This window comes from Nomascus leucogenys, chromosome 11 (assembly GCF_006542625.1).
Source record: "Nomascus leucogenys isolate Asia chromosome 11, Asia_NLE_v1, whole genome shotgun sequence".
In the NCBI taxonomy this organism is placed as follows: domain Eukaryota; kingdom Metazoa; phylum Chordata; class Mammalia; order Primates; family Hylobatidae; genus Nomascus; species Nomascus leucogenys.
This window is the reverse complement of record NC_044391.1, coordinates 92,845,014-92,872,429: the sequence shown is the minus strand read 5'-3', so window position 1 is coordinate 92,872,429 and position 27,416 is coordinate 92,845,014. Positions and strand designations below refer to the sequence as shown.

General features: G+C 39.3%; 1 protein-coding gene across 2 annotated transcripts in view; it reads left to right on the top strand.

Annotated features, from left to right (window-relative positions):
- Positions 1–27,416, top strand: part of PLD1 (phospholipase D1) — a 212,311-nt gene that overhangs the window by 55,437 nt on the left and 129,458 nt on the right. For both annotated transcript variants that reach the window (XM_003256461.4, XM_012510814.2), the window contains exons 2-6: positions 16,664–16,854; positions 17,086–17,213; positions 19,111–19,256; positions 19,778–19,883; positions 21,240–21,305. In XM_003256461.4, the coding sequence (XP_003256509.1) occupies positions 16,695–16,854; positions 17,086–17,213; positions 19,111–19,256; positions 19,778–19,883; positions 21,240–21,305 (606 nt within the window). In that variant the 5' untranslated portion in view covers positions 16,664–16,694. The remainder of the gene's footprint in view (positions 1–16,663; positions 16,855–17,085; positions 17,214–19,110; positions 19,257–19,777; positions 19,884–21,239; positions 21,306–27,416) is intronic.

The following is a 27,416-nucleotide window of genomic DNA, read 5'->3' as shown; positions in this document are numbered from 1 at the left end:
AGAGACCAAGTGGAAAGGAGTGTACTCAATGAACTCACTTGGATGCCATAGAAACACTGAGAGAAAAGGCACCTAAAACAACCTGGGATGTCAGGGGAGGCTTTCTGGAAGAGGTGACACCTGATATGAGTCCCAATGGATGATAGGAATCAATCAGGCAAAGATGAGGTTGGAGGAAGGCAAAGCTGCAGAGGGAGCAGCCTATTGGAAGGCTGAGTTTGGAGAGCATGGAGCATGTTTGGTTCAGTCCAGCTGAGCAGGGAAACCTAATACAAAAACCTCAACTATGAATCACAGGGAGAGAGAAGTGGTAGAAGGGAACATATGTGTAATTGAGATACTTGAGAATGTTTTAAGTGGTAATAGGGGAAAGCCACAGGATCAGGAGAAGTTGATGAGGGAGTTGACTGATGAAATAATGAGAGGAGGGTTGGAAACAAGCAAAGGTGGGAGACAGGGGAGACAGAGGAGGGGCCTTCTTCAATGTTTTGGTGGGAAAGGAGTCAAAATCACAAATAAGGTGAGGGACATTGAGAGATTCTGCCCTTAAAGCCTCCCTTGTTATGGTAAAGTGAAATGCATGAGGTTATTTTATATTCTCAGTGCCTAGCATGGTGCTCAGCACATAGTAGGTGTTCAATAAATATCCATTGAGTGAGCTACTGTCATCCTAAGAAGCTGCTTAAGAAGCCCTGCAAAGCAGCTGCACTGGAAAGCAAGGTGGCTTATCCTGGCTGGTGCACACCGACTCTTTCCAGTTCATCAAAGTTTGGCAGCCTGCCTTTTAACTAGCCATTTCTTGTTAGTATTGATGCAACCCATGTGCTTCTGACCCTTGGGAATGTCGCAGGAGTCAGGTGTCCTGAGAATATCTCTGTTCCTTAGTACTATGCATAGGAGCAGCGGTTGAACAAAGACCAAACTAGTTCTTTCCCAGTGAGGCTGGCAGCCTGTCCACACCCGCTGAGCAGTCTGGCTGCAGCTCAGACAAAAGCAGTTTATCCTGCCTGTCTGGTTGTCTTTCTTACACATTTCAGACATGGTTCAAAGCTGCATTATAAAGAAAGAATCCACCCCTGAAACAGACTTGTATGGGCAAGCAGAGTGCAACAGAGGTGTGAGTTCTAGTTTCATCAATCCTTTGTATGATTCTGAGCCTCTGTCTTCTCAATGCATTGAAGAGGTTGGACCAAATGATTGCCTAGATCATCATGTGTGCCAGGCATTACAGACCAGGTTTTGCATTCATTGGTTTCTTCAGTCTAAAAGTTGTATGCTCAGTTCTTACTCAGTGTCTGCCACCAAATATGTGCACCATACAGGTTTTGAATTGAATTGAGTTGCATTAATTTCTATTCTTTCTAAGACACATACACACATATAGTAAAATACTGCCCACTGGTTATATAATTCACTTCCCTCATTTAATTCATTTCTTCTCAACAAATACTAAAGATATGAGAGAGATCAGATTCGATTTCTTTCAGAGATGGCAAGATATTAAAGCCTCTGAAGTGTGGGGTAAGAAGAACTGGAGGTGTATGCAGGCTCAGAGAAAGTAGGCTGTGATCACAGATTAATGTTTGCCATGGAAATGTAACTGGGCAGTCTGGCCACAAGTTTCATTTATTGTCATTCTGAGTTCTCAAGGAGCTTACAGCTCAGCAAGAGGGAAAGAGCTGCAAATAGATAACTTTGGTTTAGCCAGAAAAAATGTCAGATTTGTATGATAGAGACCACAGAAATAAAAATGCACTGAGTCCCTTTTGGACTTCTTGTTAACTGCGTTCTCCTCCCTCCTCTATTGCTAAAGGTTACCACCCTTCTAAAGTTATTGTATATCATTTCCTCAATTAATTTTTATGTCATACTTCTATATATATTTATCCATAGACAATATACAGGATTGTTCTATGTTTTTAAATCCTAAACAAAAACTGTAAGCTGGATTTTTCCCACCAAACTTTGTATTGACATTTATTCATGTTGATACATGTAGTTCTAATGCACTTATTTTCTCTGCTGTATAGCATTCCATTTAAAACATTCATTTACCTATTCTCTGATAGATGGATATTTTCAGTTGTCTAATTTTCTTTTTTCTTGTTTTTTTCTTTTTCTTTTCTTTTTTTTTTTGAGACGGAGTCTTGCTCTGTCATCCAGGCTGGAATGCAGTGGCACGATCTTGGCTCACTGCAAGCTCCGCCTCCCGGGTTCATGCCATTCTCCTGCCTCAGCCTCCCGAGTAGCTGGGACTACAGGCGCCTGCCACCATGCCTGGCTAATTTTTTGTATTTTTAGTAGAGACGGGGTTTCACTGTGTTAGCCAGGATGGTCTCGATCTCCTGACCTCATGATCCGCCCGCCTTGGCCTCCCAAAGTGCTGGGATTACAGGTGTAAGCCACCATACTGGGCCTCAGTTGTCTAATTTTCTTTATTGTGGATAGTGCTTTAGTGCCCATTTGAATATGTGTCTTCTTATACCATGGGGGTATATTTTTGTGAACATACTTATGGGAAGCATTGCTGGGCAGTAGGTTCCATCATCTTCAAGTTTACTAGATATTGTGATATAGATATCATGAAATTACTTTCTTTTTTTCTTTTCTTTTTTTTTTTTTTTGAGACGGCATCTTGCTCTATTGCCCAGGCTGGAGTGCAGTGGCTCGATCTTGGCTCACTGCAAGCTCCACCTCCCAGGTTCACACCATTCTCCTGCCTCAGCCTCCCCAAGGAGTAGCTGGCACTACAGGCGCCCACCACCATGCCTGGCTAATTTTTTGTAGTTTTAGTAGAGATGGGGTTTCACCGTGTTAGCCAGGATGGTCTCGATCTCCTGACCTCGTGATCCGCCTGCCTTGGCTTTCCAAAGTATTGGGATTACAGGCGTACGCCACTGCGCCCATCCATGAAATTACCTTCTAAAAGGTTATTTTAATTCACAGCAGTGCATGAGAGTTCCATTTCCTCACCAATACATTGTAATTTTATATTTGCAAAAATTTTCCAATCCAATGAATGTAAAATAGTATCTCATTGTTGTTTCAATACGACTTCCCTGATTACTGGAAAGGTTGAGCATGTTTAAAGTTTCACTGACAATTTAGAATTGATCTCCTATGGGTTACCTGTATATGCCCCTGGCCCTTGTTCTTTGTATTTTTTACATTTTTCTTATGTTTTTATAGGAGTTCTTTATGCATTCTACTTATGTCTTCTCCCAATCTGGGGTTCTTACAAATTTTTTTTTTGTGTGTGTAATTTTCCCGTTTGTTCAATTGAATTTATAAGCTTTTCCTTTATAGTTTGTGCCTTTTATTCCTTTCTGACTCTAAGGTCTTAAGAACATTCTTCTATATTTCAAATGTTTACATGTTTGTAGTTCATGTTTAGGTCTTTAATCCTAAAAACACTTGTTGTTCATATTTGGGACTATAATATGGAAACTATTCTTATTGGAGCTTTGAGGTAGAGAACTAATTTTATTTTATATTTCTCTGAATTGCCAGTAGTCTCAGCATTGCTTATTAAACAGTTTATTTTTCTCCATTTTTTTCATTTCACTTTTGTCATATGCCAAGAACTCATATTTGAATAGGTTTGTTTTGGGGGGGGTCCCTACTTGGTTCAGTTCATCTATTTCTGTGCCAATAATGTACAATTTTATTTCTTTCAGGTTCGTAATAATTATTGATCTATCTGATAGGGCAAGTCTTATCTACCTATTATAATTTTTCTGTTACAGATTCTAGGATCATATTGTCAGGTTCTGTGAGAAATTCTTAGGAATTTGAATCAGTAGATTTCCTTTGAGGAAAAGCAACCTTTGTTTACTAATTCAGTACAATATTAATTAAGCTTTAGGATGTTGTTTCAATCTTATGGCCTCCATTTATTTCTAATGAGAAGTTTATCGTCATTAGTGTGGTTCTCCTGAACACAAGTTATTTTTCTCTGGCTGCTTTCAAAATTGTCTTTTTTCTTTACATGACAGCAGCTTGACTTTAATGTACCTCGGTGTAATTTTCTTTGTATTTATTCCTGCTTGGGATCCGCTGAACTTCTTCAACCTGTAAATTTATTTCTTTCACCAAATTTAATGAATTTTTTTATCGTTATTTCTTTATACATTTTTTTTCTGCCCCATTTTCTCTTTATCCTGTCTTTCTGGGATTCAAATTATATGCTTGTTAGATTTTTAAAGTATTATCACATACAATACTGAGGCTCTGTTCATTTTTTTAAAAATCTCTTTTCCCCTCTGTCTGTCCTTCAGATTGGATAATTTCTATTGTTGTCTTCAGGTTTACTGACCCTTTCTCCTGTCATTGCTATTCCGATGTTAAGCCCATCCTGCAAATTTTTTCTTTTCTCTGGTGAGATTTTCTACTTCTTCGTTCACTAAAACCATATTTTCCTTTACATCCTCGAGCATTATTATAATAGTCACTTTAAATAATCCTTCTCAGCTAATTTCAACATGTCAGGATGGGTCTCTACTCTTCACAATGGATCACATCTTTCTGTTTCTTCTATGTGTAGTAGTTTTAGGTGACATTGTGACTGACATGTTGTAGAGACTCTGAATTCCTTTATACTTCTTTCCAGAGTTGGGATTTTTTGTTGAGTTTAGTTTTGTTTTACAGTCATTTAACTTGCCTGGACTCAAACACCAAACCCCATCTGTCCTGTGGTGGGCAGCAGCAGAAATATCTGTTAAAGTCATTTTAGTACTAGCTGAGTTGCTTTGGAATGTATCCCATGCCTATGTAGTTCAAACGTCAGCCTATGCAAAATTTGGGGCTGTCTCCCTCTCTGTGGCTCTCTCCTTTCTAGGATTTCTGGCCTCACTTTTCAGCTGCTGTGATTGCTGTGAAGTTTGTTCTTTGTTTCTTCAAGCCAGAAATCTATGGACTTTCTATCAGAGTTTTAGTCACTCAAGTTGACATGGTCTGGGACCAGCCCTTAGACAAAAACAATGCTGTTTCTTTCTTCCGAATGTAGGTTTCCTTGCAGTTTCATATATTCATATATATATATATATATATTCCAGAATATGTAGTTATCTGTGGGATGGTAAATCTAATAAAAGCAGTACCTCTATTACTGAAAGCTAGACATTGTGATCTTGGATAATTTTTATATACAGTTTTTCATTTTGTAGTTACCACAGTTCCATGTAGTTTCTTCCCAGGGATGCTGGGTGTGGTTATTTAGTCTCTTTTAAATAGGTAGTGTAGCTTTTTGAAGCTCTGGGTTTTTTTGTAAGAGTGTCACTTCCAGGCTGCTGCTTCCCATAGTTCTGGGATCTTATCTCCTAAAATTTATGTGAGGCAACGGAACTGTAATCTCAGATGCTTATCTGAGATCCAGAACCCTTTGGGCCCTACAGCTTCAGTTCCAGCGTGCCCATCAGACTTCAGTTTCTTCATTCTTAGACACTGTAGGTTTTTTCTTCATTATTGTTTTTGTTGCTGCTGCCACTGCTGTTAACCTTGAATAAATCTTTTCTTAAAACAATTACAATTTACCTAACAATTCTGTGTTTTCAGTAGAAATGGAGCACATGTATTAGCTTGATTCATTTTGTTTCCGGAAGTTTGTAGCAGTGTTTTCTATAGTGGCCAACATCAGACCATTCCCAGATCCAACTGTTGCTGCTAGTTCCTGTGTTTAGGGGGGACGTGATTCAGGTAGGAATATATGGACTTTGGGCAGGGGTCTTACTGATAGCTCTTAGAATAACTAGGGGCATAGGAACAACTAACATTATTTTAGCATCTAGCATAGCCCAAGCTCTAAGCCACACAATATTACTTCCATTTTACACATTAGGAATCTGAGACACAGAAAGACGTAAATAACTTGTTTCACCATAAGGAGAGTCATATTTCAAGTTACTTGACTCAAAATCACATATCTACCATGGTACTGTACTGCCTCAACAAACATCTTTAGTAATTATATAGATGGCCAAAAAATTGAAATTGTGCTATGTCTACTAGCAGTTGTGACAGAATTCAAAAGCTAATCAGCACTGGAGAGTATTTGGAGGAGATTACAATGTGTGTTTGCCAGATCCATTCTTCTCATACGTGAAATTCATGAGTTATCATTGAAAACACTCTCTGTACTGCCAAAACTCACACCAACGGAGGTTGTTTGCCTGTTGCTTTGAAGGGAAGTGAAAGAAAGGAATGCATGAATATTCTATTCTTGGCCATGAAGAAACTGAGTATTCATTTAACATCCAAGGATGTTAGTTTTAGAAGTCTGACCACAGTTTTTAGCAATATTAACTACCTTTCTTTTATAAAGAAGAATTTTCCCTTTGACTTAAGTCAATCCAGTGGTTGTACAAAGTCTGACTTACACGTAATAAACTTATTAACAGGCTTTGAAGTCAGGAGTAATCCTCGCATATTTTCTCTTCAAATACAAATCTTTATAATGTGCCTTGTCATTTACAGGGGCAGGAATAAATCTTCTTAGATGTTGACTCAGAATCCTCATCTAAATGCCCTTGGCATTTGGGCTAGATTTTTGTCTTCTCGGTGATGTCACTTAGAAGATGTTGTTTTTCCGACATTTAGTAATGTTGAGAGAGGATTTTTAAAAATTTTAATGTATCTATTGTAAAGTCCTAAACACAGACAACTTCATATTCATGTAAAACAGATATTTTAATTTTCAGTTTTTAGGTGAGGAAGCTGAGCACCAACTAAAGTTACTTTGCCCAAGTTAATCAAGGCAGAAATAATAGCAAATTAGATCAGATTGTTGTGTGACCTTGACAAAGTCACTTACCTGTCTGTGCCTTCAGTTTCCTTGCTTAAAAGGGGCTAAGAACAGCAGTTACTTCATAGGTCTGTTGTAAGGACAGATTGAGTTAATGCATGCAAACCACCTGGATCACTGCCTGGTACATAGTAAACATTATGCAAGTTTGCTTTTTAAAAATTACTGTTAAATTCAGCACAAATGAATTTCTGCGGGAGCCAGGATGGTTCAGAAAAAAACAATGAACAAAACATGGGCTTTGGAATCCTGGTTCTAACACTATCCTAGCTCAAGTTTCCTGTATAGAGACTCTAAGGTTGCATAGTAGGGTTGAATGGGAGTAGTTATAATTCTAGAGGAGAAAAAAAAAAAAAAAAAAAAGAGGGGAAGAGAAGAGAGGCAGGGAAGAAGGCAAAGCAGTCATTTCCTGGCTGGCCATAGCTTCCCACAAATAGCAGCCAGTCACTCCATCACATAGAACATCTTCCAGATCAACTGTTTTGTATCAGTGTGCTCAGCACAGCCAAGGCCGGAAGGAGAGGGGAGAGGCATGCATCTGCTAGCAACTTAACCTGCCCTAGTATTGTGTCCGAAATTGGTGGGTTCTTGGTCTGCACTGACTTCAAGAATGAAGCTGTGGACCCTCGGGGTGAGTGTTACAGTTCTTAAAGATGGTGTGTCCAGAGTTTGTTCCTTCTGATGTTCGGATGTGTTCGGAGTTTCTTCCTTCTGGTGGATTCGTGGTCTTGCGGCCTCAGGAGTGAAGCTGTAGACCTGCCCGGTGAGTGTTACAGCTCTTAGGCGTGTCAGGAGTTATTCGTTCCTCCCGTCCGGAGTTGTTCATTCCTCCCGGTGGGTTCCTGGTCTCGCTGGCCTCAGGAGTAAAGCTGCAGAGCTTCGCAGTGTTACAGCTCATAAAGGCAGTGCAGACCCAAAGCATGAGCAGCAACAAGATTTACTGCAAAGAGTGAAAGAACAAACCTTCCACAGTGTGGAGCGGGTTGCCACTACTGGCTCGGACAGCCTGCTTTTATTCCCTTATCTGGCCCCACCCACATCCTGCTTATTGGTCCATTTTACAGAGAACTGATAGGTCCATTTTACAGAGAACTGATTGGTCCATTTGACAGGGTGCTGATTGGTGCGTTTACAAACCTTGAGCTAGACACAGAGTGCTGATTGGTGTATTTACAATCCTTCAGCTAGACATAAAGGTTTTCCAAGTCACCACTAGATTAGCTAGATACAGAGCACTGACTGGTGCATTTACAAACCTTGAGCTAGACACAGAGTGCTAATTGGTGTACTTACAATCCTCCAGCTAGACATAAAAGTTCTCCAAGTCCCCACCAGATTAGCTAGACACAGAGCACTGATTGGTGCGTTTACAAACCTTTAGCTAGACACAGAGTGCTGATTGGTGCATTTATAATCCTCTAGCTAGACATAAAAATTCTCCAAGTCCCCACCAGATTAGCTAGATACAGAGTGCTGATTGGTGCATCCACGAACCTCCCCCCCAACCCGCAGCTAGACACAGAGTGATGATTGGTGCATATACAATCCTCCAGCTAGACCTAAAAGTTCTCCTAGTCCCCACCCGACTCAGGAGCCCAGCTGGCTTTGCCTAGTGGATCCCGCACCAGAGCCACGGGTGGAGCTGCCCACCAGTCCCACGCCGGGAGCCTGCACTCCTCAGCTCTTGGGCAGTCGATGGTACTGGGCACTGCAGAGCAGGGGGTGGCACCCGTGGAGGCTCCAGCTGCGTGGGAGCCCACGGGGGGGAGGGGCTTGGGCATGGCAGGCTGGAGGTCCTGAGCCCTGCCCGGCGGGGAGGCGGCTGAGGCCCTGCGAGAATTCAAGCGTGGTGTGGGTGGGCGGGCAGTGCTGGGGGACCCGGCGCACCCTCTGCAGCTGCTTGCCCGGGTGCTAAGCTCCTCACTGCCTGGGGCCGGTGGCGCCAGCTGCTCTGAGTGCGGGGCTGCGGAGCCCACGCCCACCCAGAACTTGCGCTGGCCTGCGAGTGCGGCAGGCAGCCCAGTTCCCGCTGGCGCCTCTCCCTCCACACCTCCCTGCAAGCAGAAGGAGCCGGCTCTGGCCTCCGCCAGCCCAGAGAGGGCTCCCACAGTGCAGCGTGGGCCGAAGGGCTCCTCAAGCGCAGCCAGAGTGGACGCCGTGGCCTGAGGAGGTGCCAAGAGCGAGCGAGGGCTGCTAGCATGTTGTCACCTCTCAGTATCACAGGCTGTGTGACTTGCTTCCCTGTACTCCTCTTACCCCCCGACATACAACTCCTTAGGAAGCAAGAGAACATGTCCCTCGTGCAGCACTTTAACTGAATCCAAAAACATCTGGATGTGCCAGTGCCTCTGAGGGTCTGGTTGGAGGTCAGTGGAGCCCATGTGCTGTGCTGCATGCCATGGAGGCTGTGCCAAAGCCCTGCCCTTGCCCAGAAGGAGGCTGAGATGGTTGGTGGCATTAGGAGAAGAAGTGAGAGCAGCTGTGACTGGGGATCTTTACTGAGCAGAGGCCAGGGATGCAGATGGACCCAGCCCATCTGGCGGCCTGCATACCAGGACCAGTCCCACCACTCCCAACTGTGCAGCCTCAGTAAGCTCCCATGGCCCCAGTGAGATTGTTGTGAGGATTGGAAGTAATACCTATAAAGTGCCTTTCAGTACAGGCACTCAAGAAATGACAGATTATATTTTCTTAACCATCAACATTTGAAATAGATGTCAATTTTCTTTAACATTTGTTTTTGACTCTGGAAGAAAAGTTTGAATTCAAAGATATGACTGAGATGAACTAGAAGCTGATACCACTGCAAAGAGGGAAACATTTAACTCTAGCATATATTAAAGGAAATTACTCAAAAAGCTCATGCCAGAGAACAAATGCCATGTATGTTTTTAAAAGGTCATCCAAAGAGGTCAAAGGATTTAGGAAAAGTCATAAGAATCAAGAAATGATTTTCATGCCCCAAAACATGTGAGTTATATCCTAATTCATTATTGGACAGTGAAACAGCTGTCTAGAAGGTTGTCCCTTCTGGAAACCATGATGTCTTATGGGATTTCTTGGTGCCTCCATGGCATAAAGCTGCCTTGGTTTTCTTGGGTTATTATTAAAAATGGCTGGGAGAGATCATTATCAGAAGTATCCTGATGACATACTTACTAGTTGAGATTAGCTAATGGCAGAAATTATGGAAATTTTAAGAGCTATGTAACCATTTTGCTTTATGTCATTATAGATGTGTTTTTGTTTGTTTGTTTGTTTTTAGCTAGGGGAAAAAAGAGAACATGAGTTCAACTCCTATTCCGTGGGCACAGTGAGTCCAAAGTATTTAGCACCAGTCTGGACATCTCAGGGATAAAAGCAGCATCAGTGTTTGGCCACGTGGAGGGTGTGATATAAAACCAGGAGAGAAGGATAAGTAAGTGGAAGATCTCTGGGCTCTGGGCTCCCTGAGATCAGACTAGATGTGGAGCTCAGTGGAAGGGCTGTGTTTGGGAATCAGACTTCTGACTCTTAGAACCATAGACATAATAGCAAGCTGGACTCACAGGTTATGGGCAAGAAAGGTGGCTGGGTGATTCCATGTCTTGGCATCTCCTTTTTTTGGCATGGGCGCAGGTGGAAGGCAGAAGAGGAGCAGGTGCATGGCTTTTGGGTCAGCCAGAGCCAGGCTGAGAGCTGACTTACTGACTTTCTGACTCTTCACCTCTGTCAGACTGTCTCACTGTCTGCAAAGTGGGAATGATGACAGTACTCCTCATGAAGTTGCTGTGAGGATCATTTGACCTGATGCATGAAATGCCCTCAGCAAAAGCCTGGCACACAGGAAGCTTCACTAGCAGTTTGCTGTGTTAGCTGTGATTGCTTTGGCAGCCAATCTGTTTCTAACATGTTATACGCCTCTCAGGGGCTTTTCAACCAGAAGGCTTCTACATCTGAATGTGTCTGTGGTATGCGATGGAAATAATATCTGTTTGTGTCATTCACTGAATAACCTGGAGCTGACAGCTTTCTCTATGGACAGCTCATTGATTATGTCACTTAATCAACAAATGTGTTGAGCGGGTGCTTGGCTGGGTGTCTATGGTGAATGCCCATGACTCTAATCTTCCTCCCCCAAAAGTGTCCCTGTCTAGTGGGAAGACAGATGTGTCAGTGCATCAGCACATGATTGCAGCTCAGTAGACGTGCTTCTTCACTTAAAGGTCTTGAGAGTACAACCATGAACCTATGAAAATATATGCAAAATGCTGTGTGTGAGCCCATGCTCATTTTTTTTCTGGGGTTGTGGGTTCATAGATTTCATCAAAGTTGCAAAGGGTGCTGGACCTCAAAGGGAGCAGTAGCCACTGTCGTGAGAAAAGTGGAGAGTGCTATGGGGATGCCAAGGAAGGATTGCATAACCAGCCAGGGAGAGCAGGTTGGATGAGGCCAGGAAGACATGCAAGGAAAAGGAAGGGCATTAGCTGGGTCTGACTGGCTAATGCCTTCCATGATTGTTTTTGCAGAGGAAGGCTTACTGGTTTCTCTTATACTTAGTGTAGTACAGTCCAGAAATTTCAGGACTGGTTGAATGAGAGAGACCCATTCTTAGAGTAGCCCAGCCAGAAAGACAGTTGCAAGATGGTACGTTAGTTTTGAGAGCTAAATAAGAGATGAAAAGTAGGATAAACTCTCCTAAGATTATTTTTTCAGGGGTCACCTTTTAATAGAATTAAAGATGACACTAACAACCAAGATGATTTTTGCCTGTAGATGAGTATCCATGATCACATTTGCTCCTCACAGCTTCCCAAGGGAGGAAGCATGAAGCATGGGTGGAACATTTCATAGAGGGACACTGCAACCCTGGGGCTGGTAGTTGCCCAGGTTACACTCATAGTAAGGACAGAACAATTCTAGGTCATTTGATCTTTCCCTTATACCATTGACATTTCATTTTCTGTCCGAGGTACATAATCACCTTCCATTAATATTTGTGGAAGCAATGTTCCTTTTTTAAAAAAAGCCAAAGGTCCAAGTAAACATCAGAGGATATTTAAAATGTATTTTCTCAAAATATGTAGTCTGGAATGTAAAATATGTTAATATCATTTACTTTATTGAAAGTCAGCTAAACTCAAAAAATATGTATCCAAGTCGTATTATATTACTAGAGATTGAGTTTAGTACTTGAATTCACATTTATAATTTTTATATCTCAGAGAGCATCAAGTCAGTTCCAGATATAGAGTTGCTGTATGATGTGTTTTAGAAGGTTATATATTATGGATCCTTTAATTTATTTCATCATCATGAAAAAATGGGAAAACAAGATATCCCCATAACTCAGTTTGGGTTTAAACTATCTAATCATAATTTTTTTTACGTTCATACATTATGGTATGATTTTTGGCTTAGGAATCCATTGCATTTATTTATCTCAGTAAGTACAATAGCATCTAGAAAAAAAATGAGTGAATTTTTGCATATTATGTTAGAAAGGGAGCAATAAGTAAATCATAACCATGATCACAGAGTGAATGTAGATTGTTTTTATTTAAAAAATTGTTTTACTTTTCAGCCATACATAGTGGCACATGCTTGCAGTCCTAGTTACTCTGGAGGCTGAGGCAGGCAGATCACTTGCGCTCAGGAGTTCAAGGCTGCATTGATCTATGATCATATCACTGTACTCCAGCCTGGGCAAGAGAGCAAGACCCTGACTTTAAAAAAAAGTTTTATTTTAAGAGTATATGAAGAAAATTGTAAAAGTCTCCCAGTGCCCATCTTTCCTCCTACCCCTACTCCCACCTCTGGGTTGGTAAGTAGCTGGGCTTTGAGGTTAGATCAAAGTTGATCACCAGCTTCATCGCTTCCCAGCTGTGTGGCCCTGCCAAGTTTCTACCTTCTCTAAGCTACTCATTAAAAATGCTAGTAACAGTGGGACCCAGCTCCTAGTTATTGTGAAGATTAAATGAGATCATGATATTAATCACTTTGTAAAAAACCTGGCATGTAGTACATATTTAGCAAATATTGGCTAATGTTCATATTTATGTTAATATCAATAATTACATTTGATATTATTATTGTATTTTGGCTAAGGCAATGTTTATCTATTTGTTATCTGAAAAGGAAAGTATTTGCTTCTCTTTGATGTCCTACTTCCCAATTTTGTTGAAAATTGAGAATAGAAAATTATCTGATTTCGTCACTGAATAACTGGAGGTCATTAAATCTTCCCTGCAAAGATTTTCAGTTCTATAATTCAAAACGAGAAAAAAAACCCTTATTTACTTTCCAGATACAAATGCAAACAGAAATAAAACACAGCTGCTCTTATCTCTCCATGGGCACCATCTCTTCTTGGTACTGAAAGAGATAATGATCTTGCAGTATAATTTTATAAGGAGGTAACAAAATCAATTGCATTATCTCAAGTGTAAACACTGAAGCCCTTATCCCATTGCTGGCTAATATAGGCTGTGCCTGTGGCAGCTGCTCACCCCCATTATAGATTATTTTAGATGAAAGAAAACATTGACTGATAAATGAAGATTTGACAACATAGGAGCATAGATGGTTTTACAGCTTGATATTCAAGAATGAAAACCACAATACAATGGTTGGATGAAAAGTCAGCACACAACACCCATGGACACAAGTAAAGGTAGAGATGGACAAACCACTTCATTCATTGTCTATTATTAAATAGTAAAGTCTTTACAAAAGCATGAACAAATCTGCAAATGCATTGGGTCCATTGAAGTTCCACATGATCTTATAAAATATTATAAACCATAAAAGTAAAAGGCTAAGAAGAAACTCAGGAAGCTGTTGAGATATGTTGTTTTCATAATTGAAGTGACTGTGGGATCAGTATGATCCCTTCCAAGGTACGGTGACTAAAGTAGAGGACATGTTTTGTCACAGGACTTAAACTTCATATAAAAGATTAATTTAAATTTATAGACATTCAAGCCCATAAAATAAAAGTAGTAATTATGGGCCTCTGTAACCAACTCCATAAGATTTTAGAGCCAGACAAAATCTGCTTTATAAACTCAACACTGACACAAGTTGAGTGACCTTGGACGATTGTTTAACTAAATCTCTCAGAATAATCATCCCTACCAGGTAGGGTCATTGTGAGTATTAAATAACATAACTGTGCTAAAATTGTGTTTAGCATGTAATAAACACTCGATAAATGATAAGATGTTTTCTTTGTTTCATGTCTCGCTCTTCAAGTTTTTTGTAAGTGAATAGGCTTCTTTTTTCTCTATCTGAAGTCGGATATTTATTTCAGCTTGATGCTTTGGCTCTGTAACACTGTGTAGATTACTGTAGTCTTTGTATTTCTTAAAATTAACAGACATTTTTAAGATCAGCACATAGTTCAAAAGGAAGGTTATTTGGAGTAACCTTTGTTTTTCTTCACTATGTTAAAGTTAGCAAAGTTAATAAGTCTCTTTAATCAATAAAAAATATCTGAAGTCTTTAAAAATTAACAAGCTGCAATGATATGATGTAATTTCTTATCTGTTTTTCCTTGTCTCTTTTCCTCTAAATTTTTCATTACCTTGTATTTTAAATAAAGTCAAATCTGACGCATTGTTAAGTGTTTGTTGAATGAAGAGGAAAGGACATACATATTTTGATTTTGACCAAAGGCAATGGCTCCTCAATGGAGGCTGAATAGACCTTAATTAAATTATCCAGGTTAGAAAACATTCTGCTACCTGCTTCTCTTACTCAAATGCAAAACTACTCTGATTAATTTCTTGGGATAGGAAAAGGGTTAAAGTAATTAAATTATAAGGGAGGCTGAACACTTTCGTGGCATCTCTTATCTACAGTTAGGGTTTTCGTGTTAAAAGAACTCTAGAGATGAAATGGCTCAACCTCCTCAATTTATAGAGAGGAAACAAAGACCCTGGGAATTTAAATGGCTTCATCCTGTGGTAACCGAGTTGCAGGAGTTTATTTCCAATTCTTCCTATTAGGGTTTCCTCTTAAATGGACTTGCCCCAGAGTACTTATTTATATTAACTGTTACATCTATTCCAAGGCGCTTACATATCTACCAAGTATAGATAGCAAGATAAAGGTTGTGGTTGAGAATATTGGCTTTTGGGTTAGAGAAACCTGAATTCCAGTCCCTTCTTTACCACTCACCAGCTGTGTGACCTTGACAGATTGTTTAAAATATTGGTCAAGTTACTTAGTCTTTCTTTGCCTCGGTTTCCTTATCTATAAAGAGGGGATGACAAACTCCTGTCATGCTCAAAATAGAAATAACAAACCCTCACAGATTTATTATTAATGACAAATGAGATAATGTATGTAAACAATTATCACCAGCGAGGTGCATTCTAAACAATTAGTAACTATTAACTATTATGATATAAATTAGAAGTGGGAGGGAAAGTTGAAGGGAAGAGATAGTCCTATACTTTGCTATAGTAGGCCACAAATTTGGCTCCAAGCTTTCTTACAGCCAACATAGAGAAAGAAACATGATTGATTACATAGTTCCAGGGAACTTAGATATATGAATTTTATATGTCTGGCCAAATCAGAACCTCCCTCCTTTGCTCCAATTTTTGAATTTCCAAACACGGTCTCTTTCTCCCAGACATAACAGTATAGGTTTTCGAGACTCATTGAGTTATAATAAGGGCTGTGTAAGTTTGCCTGAGACTTTCTTAGCATTTCCCATATAGCCACTTAGCTTTTTGATAGCACCTGCAGGAGAGACCCAGCTAAGTGTCTTCCCCTGGGCAAATTTCATTCTCAAGAAGCGCAAGACCTTGGAGGAGGCCGGGGTGAACTTTGGGTTATATGCCTCATTTCCCTCACCCATATCAGGTGCTCCTTAATTGCAGGGGCCTGCCTTATTCACCTTCACGTTTTCATTCATCTCATCTCACATGTGGTGGATGCTCAGTGTTTGTGATTTGCAGTAAGAAATGAACATGTGCCGAAGAGTTACTGGTATGAGCGTCCTTCCATTTTAGGGCCTGGTTTTAACAGAGAGATTATTTCTACATCAGGCAAAACAGACGTTTCATCCAATTCTGATGACAGTGTGCAAAGCTTGAATCTCAATATTTTACATGAAAAATAATATCCATGTGAACTCTTCTGCCCTGGGTACTGATGTGCAACGACTGGTGTTATTAAATGTCAGAATGAAATAGAACTGGTTTTCTTTAAAGAAAAAAAAAAAGGAGGGAAGTATGATTCTAGAACCTCCGATGTCTTTCGGAATAGGTATATTAATCAATTTCCTTTCAAGACACATACGTCATTATACCTCACGTAAAGTTGTGGCCAAAATCTCCTATTTTGAAGAGGTAATATATACTTTGCTTGGGGTATCACCTACAGAGAAAATGTAGAAATATTATGCTATCATAAAAATATTTCTAACTCTATATATTTCAATATGCGAAATACTCTAAATTTTCTTTAGGAAATATTTAGAGTTGCTTATTTTACATGATATTCTTTCTTTAGCTGTATTTATTACAGCAAATAATCTATTTCTTTCTCTGAATAAGCTTTCCCAAACCAATGTCCCTTGAATTACTTATCCAAGTTAATAAAGTTGGATGAGAGAAATGTTGGCATTCTATGTGGTGTTTCTTTTTTTTTTCTCTTGTTTACAATTGAGTACTCTGTTTTAATTTACAAGTTAGGAATCCTTTAAATGTTAAACAGGAACATCAACTAAAAGGTTGCTTTGGATAACTGAGGCTCACACAGAGCAGGCTGAATTGTTTCCATATGCTGTATCTAAGTCTGGATTCAAATTGTGGAATAGCATTTTATGTTATCAAAATGCTAAGTCTTTGTAACCCTTTTCTTCTTTCCTAGCCCCTTTGCTTTTACTCTGTCCAAAGTTAAAATGTCACTGAAAAACGAGCCACGGGTAAATACCTCTGCACTGCAGAAAATTGCTGCGGACATGAGTAATATCATAGAAAATCTGGACACGCGGGAACTCCACTTTGAGGGAGAGGAGGTAGAATACGACGTGTCTCCCAGCGATCCCAAGATACAGGAAGGTAAAGACGGATGATCTGAGTGGGGAAGAAAAGAGTTTATCAGGGTTGGTTGGAAGAGCACAAATTTGAAGTAACCCACGAATGATTGATTTTCCTTGCAGATGTAACACTGTTCTCAGATCATTTTATAAGAGGCTTACTTGTTTTAACACATGATTCTTAAAAGAATGCCTGTAAAAGACAAGTTATGCTAATCATATATTGCATTAACTTTATTTACTTATTTTTTAGTGTATATCCCTTTCTCTGCTATTTATAACACTCAAGGATTTAAAGAGCCTAATATACAGACGTATCTCTCCGGCTGTCCAATAAAAGCACAAGTTCTGGACGTGGAACGCTTCACATCTACAACAAGGGTCAGAGTGTTTATGGACTCACCTTTTTTTCTTTTGTCAATATCTGTGAATTAGTACATAGCCTTTCATTTTCCTCCTTCCTAGCTATGATCATGTTTGTAGGTTTTTGTTTGTTTGTTTTTATGTATCTATCATTTCCAAGCCATTTTCGCCTGTCAAGTTTTTGCCTCCTTCCCATTTAATCTTCATTCTTACATTCCTCTTTCTTCATTTGAGCCAAAACTCTTTCTTTTAAAAAAGGCATGTAAGGCAAATTAACAGTTTAATAAATTGCAAAGTGCCTCTCTTAATCTTCCTCTCTCCCCAGTTTTCTGTTTCATTTGGACTCTTGATGCATATTTATTCCACCTTACATGGCAGGTATAAATCAACAAGAATTTTAGCTTTCCTAATGTTTATTTAGCATGAAAATGTTGGTGCTACCTGGCTCTTAAGAAAAAAAGCCAGGATACTGGATTGGCCAGTGCCATTACCTCAAAATACTGTTGAGAGAATTCTGCAGGCATACTCTGCCTCTCTGATTGGTTCCTAGAAAACCATCCTTTAGTCCTCATTCACGTGCTTTTTCATTGAACACTGAAAAGGCTTTGGAGTCAAATGTCTTCAACGATCAAAGTTAACGCCCTTTGAAATGGATTGGACTAGAAGAAGCTGTTAGGATAGCTACATTTCTCTGCTCCTGCCTGGATTTTGCAGTTGTTAAGTCTCCGGGGGAGGACAATTGCTGCAGGGTGGTGACATTTGTCCCTTCAGGCTAAGATCTAGCCATGGCAGAGTAAGGCCACCACTGCCTCCTGCCTCAGGGGAAGCACAGATTAATAACCAGCTGTCAGGGCATGCTTTGCCTTCCCTTCCTCCTTGTCTTTTGGAGGTGGCATGCACTGCATTGCTTTCTGGGTGGTTTTGCCTGGTGCTGTGTCCCAGCCTATCTGCACATGTACTGACTCCCAGCTTACACTCACTTTGGTGTCAGCCTCTGGTTTAGGCTTTCCCTGTGACTCGGGTCCATGTCTCCCTGATACACCACTGAGTACAACTCACTCAGAAATGTCTCTAAGATGAGCTTTGTTTTCTTATTTCACCTGCCAGCATTTAGATTGAAAGATAATAACATGTGGGGGTAAATGACAGACTCTAGAGCCAGACTGCATGGTTTAATTCATCTTTGCCTTGTGATCTTGAATGAGTGACTTAACCTTTCTGTTCCTGTTTCCTCTTCTGAATAAAGGGTATAACAGTGCTTACCTTACAGGTTTGTTATGAAGATTTAGTAATAATAATACATATATATTATATTATACAAGTAAACACTGTATACTCATTACTGCAGTCGCTTTTTCCACCCACCCCTTCTTAACACTGGTGGTTCCTTAGCGGGGGTGGGTGGTATAGACAAGGATGGACCTTGGAATGTGTTTCACAAGAGAAGGAGAGAAGGCATGTCATGCCATTTCTGAAGAACAAAAACAGCCAAGATGGTGCTCTTAGTATACAATACCTCTCACCCCTGCCAATTGCCTGGTTCACGGCTTATATTTGTGGACTGGACCCCTGAAGGCTAATTAGGGCCTTTCTCATTGTCTCCTCCACCTAGTTCCTCATTTCAGGTGTGTGTGTGTGCGTGGATGTATACACACCCATATGTTGGAGGAACAGCATTTGTAGGAATCGTTTCGTGTGATTGAAAGTTTGTCTTATGTAATTCATCAAGTGAACATTTACAGAATATTGTTTCTGCAATTGGCTGCTTTTGAAACAAATTTACTTAAGTACTTACCAAAATAAGTAGGCTGGACTGAAGTATACGTCTCTGTTACTAGTTAAATATTGTTCACTGAAAGCTTTTGGAATTTTTATTGTTATCTAAAATATCAAACATTTTTATGTATCACTGTAGGTACCAAGTATTAATCTTTACACTATTGAATTAACACATGGGGAATTTAAATGGCAAGTTAAGAGGAAATTCAAGCACTTTCAAGAATTTCACAGAGAGCTGCTCAAGTACAAAGCCTTTATCCGAATCCCCATTCCCACTAGAAGGTAACCATTTCGGAATTAATTATGCCAGTATACAAGTTGAATGGAAAGTGTATTTTGGCTGGGTGTGGTGGCTCACACCTATAATCTCACCACTTTGGGAGGCTGAGGCAGGAGGATCAGTTGAGGCCATGAGTTTGAGACTAGCCTGGTTAACGTGGCAAGACCTCCTCTCTACAAAAAATTTAAAAATTTAGCTGGACGTGGTGGCACGTGGTGGTAGTTAGCAGTTCTACCTACTCAGGAGGCTGCGACAGGAGGATTGCTTGAGCCCAAGAGTTTAAAACTGCAGTGAGCATGATTGTACCACTGCACTCCATCCTGGGCAACAGAGCACACCCAATCTCTAAAATAAATAAATAAAAAGTATATTTAATTCACAGTGTCGGCTAACAAGTCTATTGTTGGTAGATATTTTCAATTAAATAGTCTCTTAAAAATATGCTGTCTCGTGAAAGATACACTAAAGTCATAGTCACAGAATAATCTAGTAAGTGTTTGCATTCTGTGTGTTTGTGTTTTAGACACACATTTAGGAGGCAAAACGTCAGAGAGGAGCCTCGAGAGATGCCCAGTTTGCCCCGTTCATCTGAAAACATGATAAGAGAAGAACAATTCCTTGGTAGAAGAGTAAGTTTCTTCACTATTCTGTTGTTTTAAACCTAATTTTGCAGTGCTGTAGAAACACAGCATCTACTGAGGGGTGAAGTAGGCCTGGCTACAACTCCTCTCATCCACTCATTGATCCCCCAGGCTGATTTAGATTTTCTGGAACTAGTTAGGCAGTCCCTTCTTTCCCCAAGCCATACAGTGCATTTTCTCAGAAGAGGAAGAGTGTTCTTGGTTAGGACTTAACATTATGAAGAAGCTGTTCTCCCTGCTAGAACCTCCTTGGGCTTATTGTGAGTCAAAGATTGAACTCGTTGTTGTGGGTTTTGAGATCTACTCTTTTAAAATAATATATTTCCATACATAAGTTTCCGTGTTTGTAATAGCCCGTCTTAAATATATGTAAAATCTCATTCCTAAACTATAGATGGAGCAGTTAAGGCCTGAGAAGAGTATGATGGAGTACAGACAGGCACAGCACTGGGACAGAAAACTCCAGAGGAGGGGCACTTCTGCCTGCTCTGCTTCCAAGATGGGTGCTGCAGACTGTGGACAATTAATTTTTTTTACTAGAAAATGAACAAGTGTTTGTTAATGTCTGTCAGTTCTGTTTTGTAATCTGAAACGTTTATGTTCCAGAGGGAATGTTTGATTTCTCCTTTGTAGTTGTCATCTTGTTTAAAATCTTTGTAGGCATCTGGACCAAATACTTTCCAAGATACCTAGACATATAAAATTATATAGTTTTGGTTTACTGTGTGCACATGTATGAATTCAACTGAAAATGACACTTAGTGATTCAGCAAAACCATGCTGGATTTTATATCATGGTCAATATGATTGACATATGTTGCTCCAGTGCCCCAAGCCTATATCCCTCTACTCCCCATCTTCCTCCACACACAGTTTAGCATATTTAAAATCAGTACATTCTACTAGAAAGTCTTTTAACCTTTCTCCACCTTTTTTTCCTGAAAAGCTGTTTAAAATTTGTAGTGTATCTTTCAGTAAGTTCAGTGTTAGAATTGAAAAAATTTGAAAGTTTTTGGTAATATCAACAAATGTTTTAAAACAACTTATAGCAAGTCCTGCTATAATAGCTATATATATATAATAGGGCTTGTCAGCAGTTTATAGAAGACCTAAGCATATGTAAAGTTAAAAAGTAAGAAGATATTTAAATAATAGTTCAAGAGAATTATGGAAATAACACCTTAATGCTATTCAGGATTCCTTGCTCCATGATTATATTAAGAAACAATTGAATAACTTGTAGAAGTTAAGATGAAAATGATGATCTCATCATTGTCACTACTGTTTAATTTTTAAAAATAAATATGACCATGTTAACACTTATCTAAAATATTTGCATTACAGAAACAACTGGAAGATTACTTGACAAAGATACTAAAAATGCCCATGTATAGAAACTATCATGCCACAGTAAGTACTAGTCAGTGATTTAAGTTTGGAGTAATTTTCACTATAGTAAATTGTCAGCTAAATTTTGGATCATTTTATTAACACAAGTGATTGTGTCCACATCTACATTCGTCCTTGGATTAAAATAAATTAAGTGAATACAAAATTGACTTTACAGCAAGGATGCAGTTTACAATGGTGTGATGCTGTTTTAAAAAGTTGAATAGAACTTAATATGTCTATAACAATAGATTTAAATGAACTTGAAATGCTGCTATAGGCTAGATTATCTAGAAATCAACCTTCTTCTCTTCTCAGGTTTCCATGAAAATCCAAACAGCATTTTTAGCTACAAAGAGTAACTGTTGAGTAGTAAGTGATGAAAACAGTTGAGTGGAGTTGAATGCCTAAAGATTTTGTGGTGCATAGGGCGATTGCTATCTGATTGGTTTGTCATGCCTGTTAAAGGCCTGTCTTTTCATGTGAAAGTGAGAAGCATGGGAAAAGCTAGGAAAGAAAAAACCCTTGAGGAATCCAAGTAAAGAGAGAAGAGGTGATGGGGCTTAGATGCAGCCACAGAGATTAAGCTTGGGGTATGCAGCTGGCAAGCAGGGAGGGAGTAGGTTTTCTAGTGTCAGCAAACAATTAGCTCTGCACTGTTAAAGGTGGGGTGTTTTTAAAGGTTTAGCCTTCAATTATCCAGAGGTCTGGATAACTGAGAATGCACTGGTTTATTATATGTATGTATGCATTTGTATGAATTGTATTGTTATGGGGGCTGTACACATCTATATTATGTATGTGCAGGACTCAAGAGTTGGTGCAATTGTGATTTGGCCGCTAGTTTAGAGAATGGCATCACATAAACACATAAACAGAAACAGGAAAGACTTTAGTGTATTTTGGAGAGGATGCAAGAGCACTTGGCTCTGCGAGTTTCTCATGACAGGATTTGCCTTCCTGCTGCCTTGCAGCACACGGTTTGGAGTCTGGTCCAAATATACATCCAGCTGGTCCCCATTACACACAGCTGACCTGGATCTAGGTCACTACCTGCCTCCTGCAGCAGCTTGCACTGGGGCATACAATGGACTTGAGGGAGCTTCTATGTTTTCGTAAAACTGGAGAAGGGTTTTCTCAGGAAAACAGGAATTTGGGTTTCACCAGAGGATCTCAAGAGAAGGATGATGGGAGGCAGGGGTTTCTTTTCTTCTAGGACTCAGGAACTTGTATTGTTGAAACAACAATGAATAAGTATACTACTACTATTGTTAATAAAAATGATACCTCCTGTTGTGTTGTCTGAAATCCAACATGCTGTTTTCTTTAATAGACAGTTATTTAAATGTGTATTAGTACCCGTATGCAATAATTTCCCATTTCTTTTACTTTTCTGCCTGCCTGTGACTTTACTTTTACTATTTCTTTTGGCTGTAACCGTTCTTGGTGAGTTCATTCTTCTCTTTGCATGTACTTTTCTACATTTGGGATTCTACTATTGACTAAAGAATGTTTACATTTAAAAAATGTTCATTTTAATTACTTTTCCAGTCATAAAAATATTTTCAAAGTTAAGCCATATTGTATTTAGAAATCCCAGAGTGACCTATAAACATTTCCTTTGGAAGGGAAAGCCTCATCAGCAACTGACTGTGAATAGATTCTCCCTCTCATTTTCTTTTTCTTTCTTTTTCTTTTTGAGGGGGATGGAGTCTTGCTCTGTTGCCCAGGCTGGAGTGCAGTGGCATGATCTTGGCTCACTGCAACCTCCATCTCCCAGGTTCAAGCGATTCCCCTGCCTCAGCCTCCCAAGTAGCTGGGACCACAGGTGGGATTACAGCAAATTTTTGTATTTTTAGTAGAGATGAGGTTTCACCATGTTGGCCAGGATGGTCTCGATCCCTTGACCTTGTGATCTGCCCGCCTCAGCCTCCCAAAGTGCTGGGATTACAGGAGTTTGAGCCACTGTGCCCAGCCTCCCTCTCATTTTTGTTGGTCCTGAGATTATTCTCTCCAACAGCTGAATTGTTCAGTATGATTGAAGCATAGGATACAATTTGATATATATTAATTCTCTAACATTCTTTTTCTTAAAATGTAGTCTAGCCTAAAGACTAGATCTGTAGGCCTCTGCCTCATATTTGTGAAATGAGATTGGAATTTATGTGTTTTCTTCAATAATTGTGAGAAATACTAAAAAAAAGTATCTGTTAAAAAATGCTTTACTGTCTGTAAAAAGCATATTAAAAGTTATTTTAACAAGTATATAGTACATTTATACTTTTATAAGTATAAAACAAACCTATTTTAAGTTAATTCAGGTCCATAAGCAGATAGAATCATGGATCATAGGTCAAGGGACTGAATAGGATGTGTTCTTAATCTCTATAGGGCCATTCAGATCTGTATTTGGAATAAGTGTGTTTAACAAATAGCTCAAGTGATTCTTATCATCGGGAGTTTGAGAACTAAACTAAAATGCTATGATCAGCTTAGAAATGTCTTGGTAAAGTTAGACCACTTTAAAAAGTGGAGATAGGGCTGGGTGCAGTGGCTCATGCCTACAATCCCAGCATTTTGGGAGGCCGAGGCAGGTGGATCACCTGAGGTCAGGAGTTTGAGACCAGCCTGGACAACGTGGTGAAACCTCATCTCTACTAAAAATACAAAAATTAGCCAGGCGTGGTGGTGGGCGCCTTTAATCCCAGCTACTTGGGAGGCTGAGACAGAAGAATCGCTTGAACCTGGGAGGCGGAGGTTGCAGTGAGCCATGATTGTGCCACTGCACTCCAGCCTGGGCCATAGAGCAAGACTCTACCAAAGGAAAAAAAAAAAGTGAGATAGATTTATTATAAAGGTGTTAGTATAATAGGATTTTCCCCAAAGCAATTTGGTTTAGGGTTCTAAGCACTGACATTATTTTTCTTAAATGGCCTCTGAAATTAGACATGGACAGTTCTTTCCTCTCACTTTTATATAGTCATTGGTTGGGTTTGTGCTCAGACCTTCTCTCCCATGATTATGAAGACTTTCTCTGCTTTTAATTCTTTTTTTTTTTTCCTTCTTGTGGTTCTGCAAAGCAGAGCATCCTAGTGTTTTAATGTAGTCATCATCAGACAGTTCCCTCAGAGACTATTGGTGACTTCTTCAGTTTTCTTTGCCCATTTGTAAAATGGGGACAAATGTATTTCCCCTTTACTCTAAGCATAAATATGTAAAAAATAGCGATATCTGAGTTGTGTAATAACATACAAAAAATCTCAAACAAAAATTCCTTTAGTATTCTGAAATTGTATTAGTGCTGGCTGTAGTAGGGAACTCACTAGCTAGGCATTTTAATTAGTAACTGGAAAATGCTTATCTTCCAGGGAATTAAAATCAGAGGAATAAGGAGCAATAAATGTACCTTTTTCATACCTGAGATTAAAATCTAGAAATGGAACAAATTGTACAATTTCCAAGAGAAGGGCCCTAAGCTGATAGGATCATATCTCTACCTTGAAGTAAATCATTTAACTTATGTGACTCAGATTCCTTATCCCCAAGAAGGTGATTAGCTTGAAATCCTTGGGTAAAACATCCCACAGATCAATAATACTGAGATCACCTCTCCCTTGTTTTGTAGAATGAACTTTAACTTGAGGGGAAGAGTAGGTAAAGAATAAACATGCACACAGTGTTTTCATTCCAACAGGGAAAAGCTGTACTAATTTAAACAGCTGCATCTTCAAATTAAGGGAAATGTTTTCTTTCTTATGATTGAGTCTTAGCGTTGAGAAGGACTTTAGGCCTTTGCCCAGCCTCCCAGTTTCCTTCATAGATTAGATGTCCTCTTTGTTCCCTGCCTTTCCTGGGTACCTGAGTCTACAAGGACATTGCCCAACTCAATGCTCTTACCTTCCTTGTATCTGATAATTTCCCACCTGGCCATTTACTTGAGTTTTTGCTACCTGGTAAATAAAAGGAGTCTCAGAAAGTCACTCTTCTCTTACAATACAAGGATGGGTGGAAGAGGCAGTGTGTACGTTATTGTCAAGTAATTTTCAGAATTTTTTGTTACCCCTAGGGCTTGTTGCTTGTCTCTTGGCATGGAAATATTTTTGCTTCTCTGTTTCTCTAACGTTTTTAGTATCCAACTGGTAGATCGCATTGGAATTTTTTACTTGAGACCACTTTCCACCTAGTGCCAAGAATATTATTGCATTGCAACATTATTTCAATTGTATTCATATTTTACAAATTCCTTTGCCAAAAAACAAAGACAAAAAGGTATTGATTATACCTTACTCAAAAGATCAATGGAATAAGCCCTGTGAAATATGTTAGGCTAAATGGATCTTTAAATTCTTATTCCTGAGAATCACTTGCCCAAATGGATAATGGAATTCTTATCACTGAAGATGTACTAAGAAGTTTGGACAACACTATCTTTGTTAAATTTCAATTTTTATTAGTTAGTTTTGCCTCTCAGTTGACCCTGACACATTTACTTTCAATTTGATTACTGTGTATTAGAAAAATGTTTATTGCCAGATTTTTTTTTTCTGTATAATAGGCCTGGTTCCTTCTGGAAATCTCTCTCCAGTCAAACTTTACTAAGCCATTAGGATAAATTAAATTTCATATTAATGTGTAACTTTCAGTTTTCTACATTATTAATGTGTGCTTGTCTACTTAGCTGAGATTCTTCACGCTTAGCAATTTTGTTATGATATATTCCAAAAGTTATGATTTCTGAATGATTTCAGAGAATATTTCTGTTGTCAACTATTTGATGATAACAGCTATGTAAATAAGAAAATATCCAGGCATTAGATTAGTGGCTTCCTTGATTTTTGTTTTCATTTCCTATTCTTCCCTTTGGTTGTTCTGGTACTTTGCATAAGTTAATTATGCCTCTGTAGTACAGTATAGTCTTCAAATGTAAACTAGGACTGACATTATTTGTCTGCTCTCTAGAGATAAAAGTTATGACTTAGGATTTTAAAATATTTTGGATTTTATGGCCGGCAATCTGTGAGTCATTTCCAATAATCCATAGGTTACTACATTTTCCAATTAAGAAGCATTTTCCCAAACCAGATAAAAATGCATGATACTGAGTGAATCACTGTTTTATATAAGAAATGAAATGTAAAGACCTTGAGGTGTTTTTGTTTGTTTGTTTGTTTTTTTGAGACAGTCCTGCTGTGTCACCCAGGCTGGAGTGCAGGGGCACAATCTCTGCTCACTGCATCCTCTGCCTCCTGGGTTCAAGTGGTTCTCCTGCCTCAGCCTCTGCCTCCTGAGTAGCCGGGATTACAGGCACGCACCACCACACCTGGCTAATTTTTGTATTTTTAGTAGAGATGGGGTTTTGCCATGTTGGCCAGGCTAGTCTTGAACTCTTGACCTCAAGTGATCCACCCGCGTCAGCCTTCCCAAATGCTGGGATTACAGGCATGAGCCACTATGCCTGGCTGAGACCTTGACTTTTTAAATTCTCAATTTAAAAAATGCTATATGAAGATACTTTTGACTTAGGATTTTAAAAAGATATTTAAGTCCTTTTGAATTTTAAAGACCTATTTTCTGCAAATAACCTCAAGAAAAGAGAAAAATGCAAGCATTTAAATGAACCTTACAAGGATGGACAGCCTTGAGATATTTGTAATTTTTTTTTACAAGAGTAGTGTTAGATATGTCCAATCACATATAAAACTTTCATGGAAAACTTTTGTTTTATTAATCCCATTTACAAACCTAGACCAAATGCCCCTGCCTCATGTCAGCTAGGAAGTGGTTGCCCTCCACAACTCTATAACTCTGTAACTACTTTCACATGTATCTAGTGTGGTTCATCCCACAGAACTTCAATGAGGGGAGTGTTTTCCATATCTGGTCTCCTGTCTGCTTCCTAATGCTGGGAGAGTATCTTTTTAGTCTTTGTTGGTCTATCAAGGCTGTTATTGACATGGTCTAAGGAACTGAACTTATTGTTGGTCACTTTTTAAAAAAAGCTGCAAATCTGCATATGCTAAACATTACATAATGTTGATTTGTTTTTCCCCTCTATGCTTCCACATTTACATGTAGCTTTCACCTACCTAGAATATGCAAGGAACTCAGTTTGAGTTAGATAAATGTTGAATG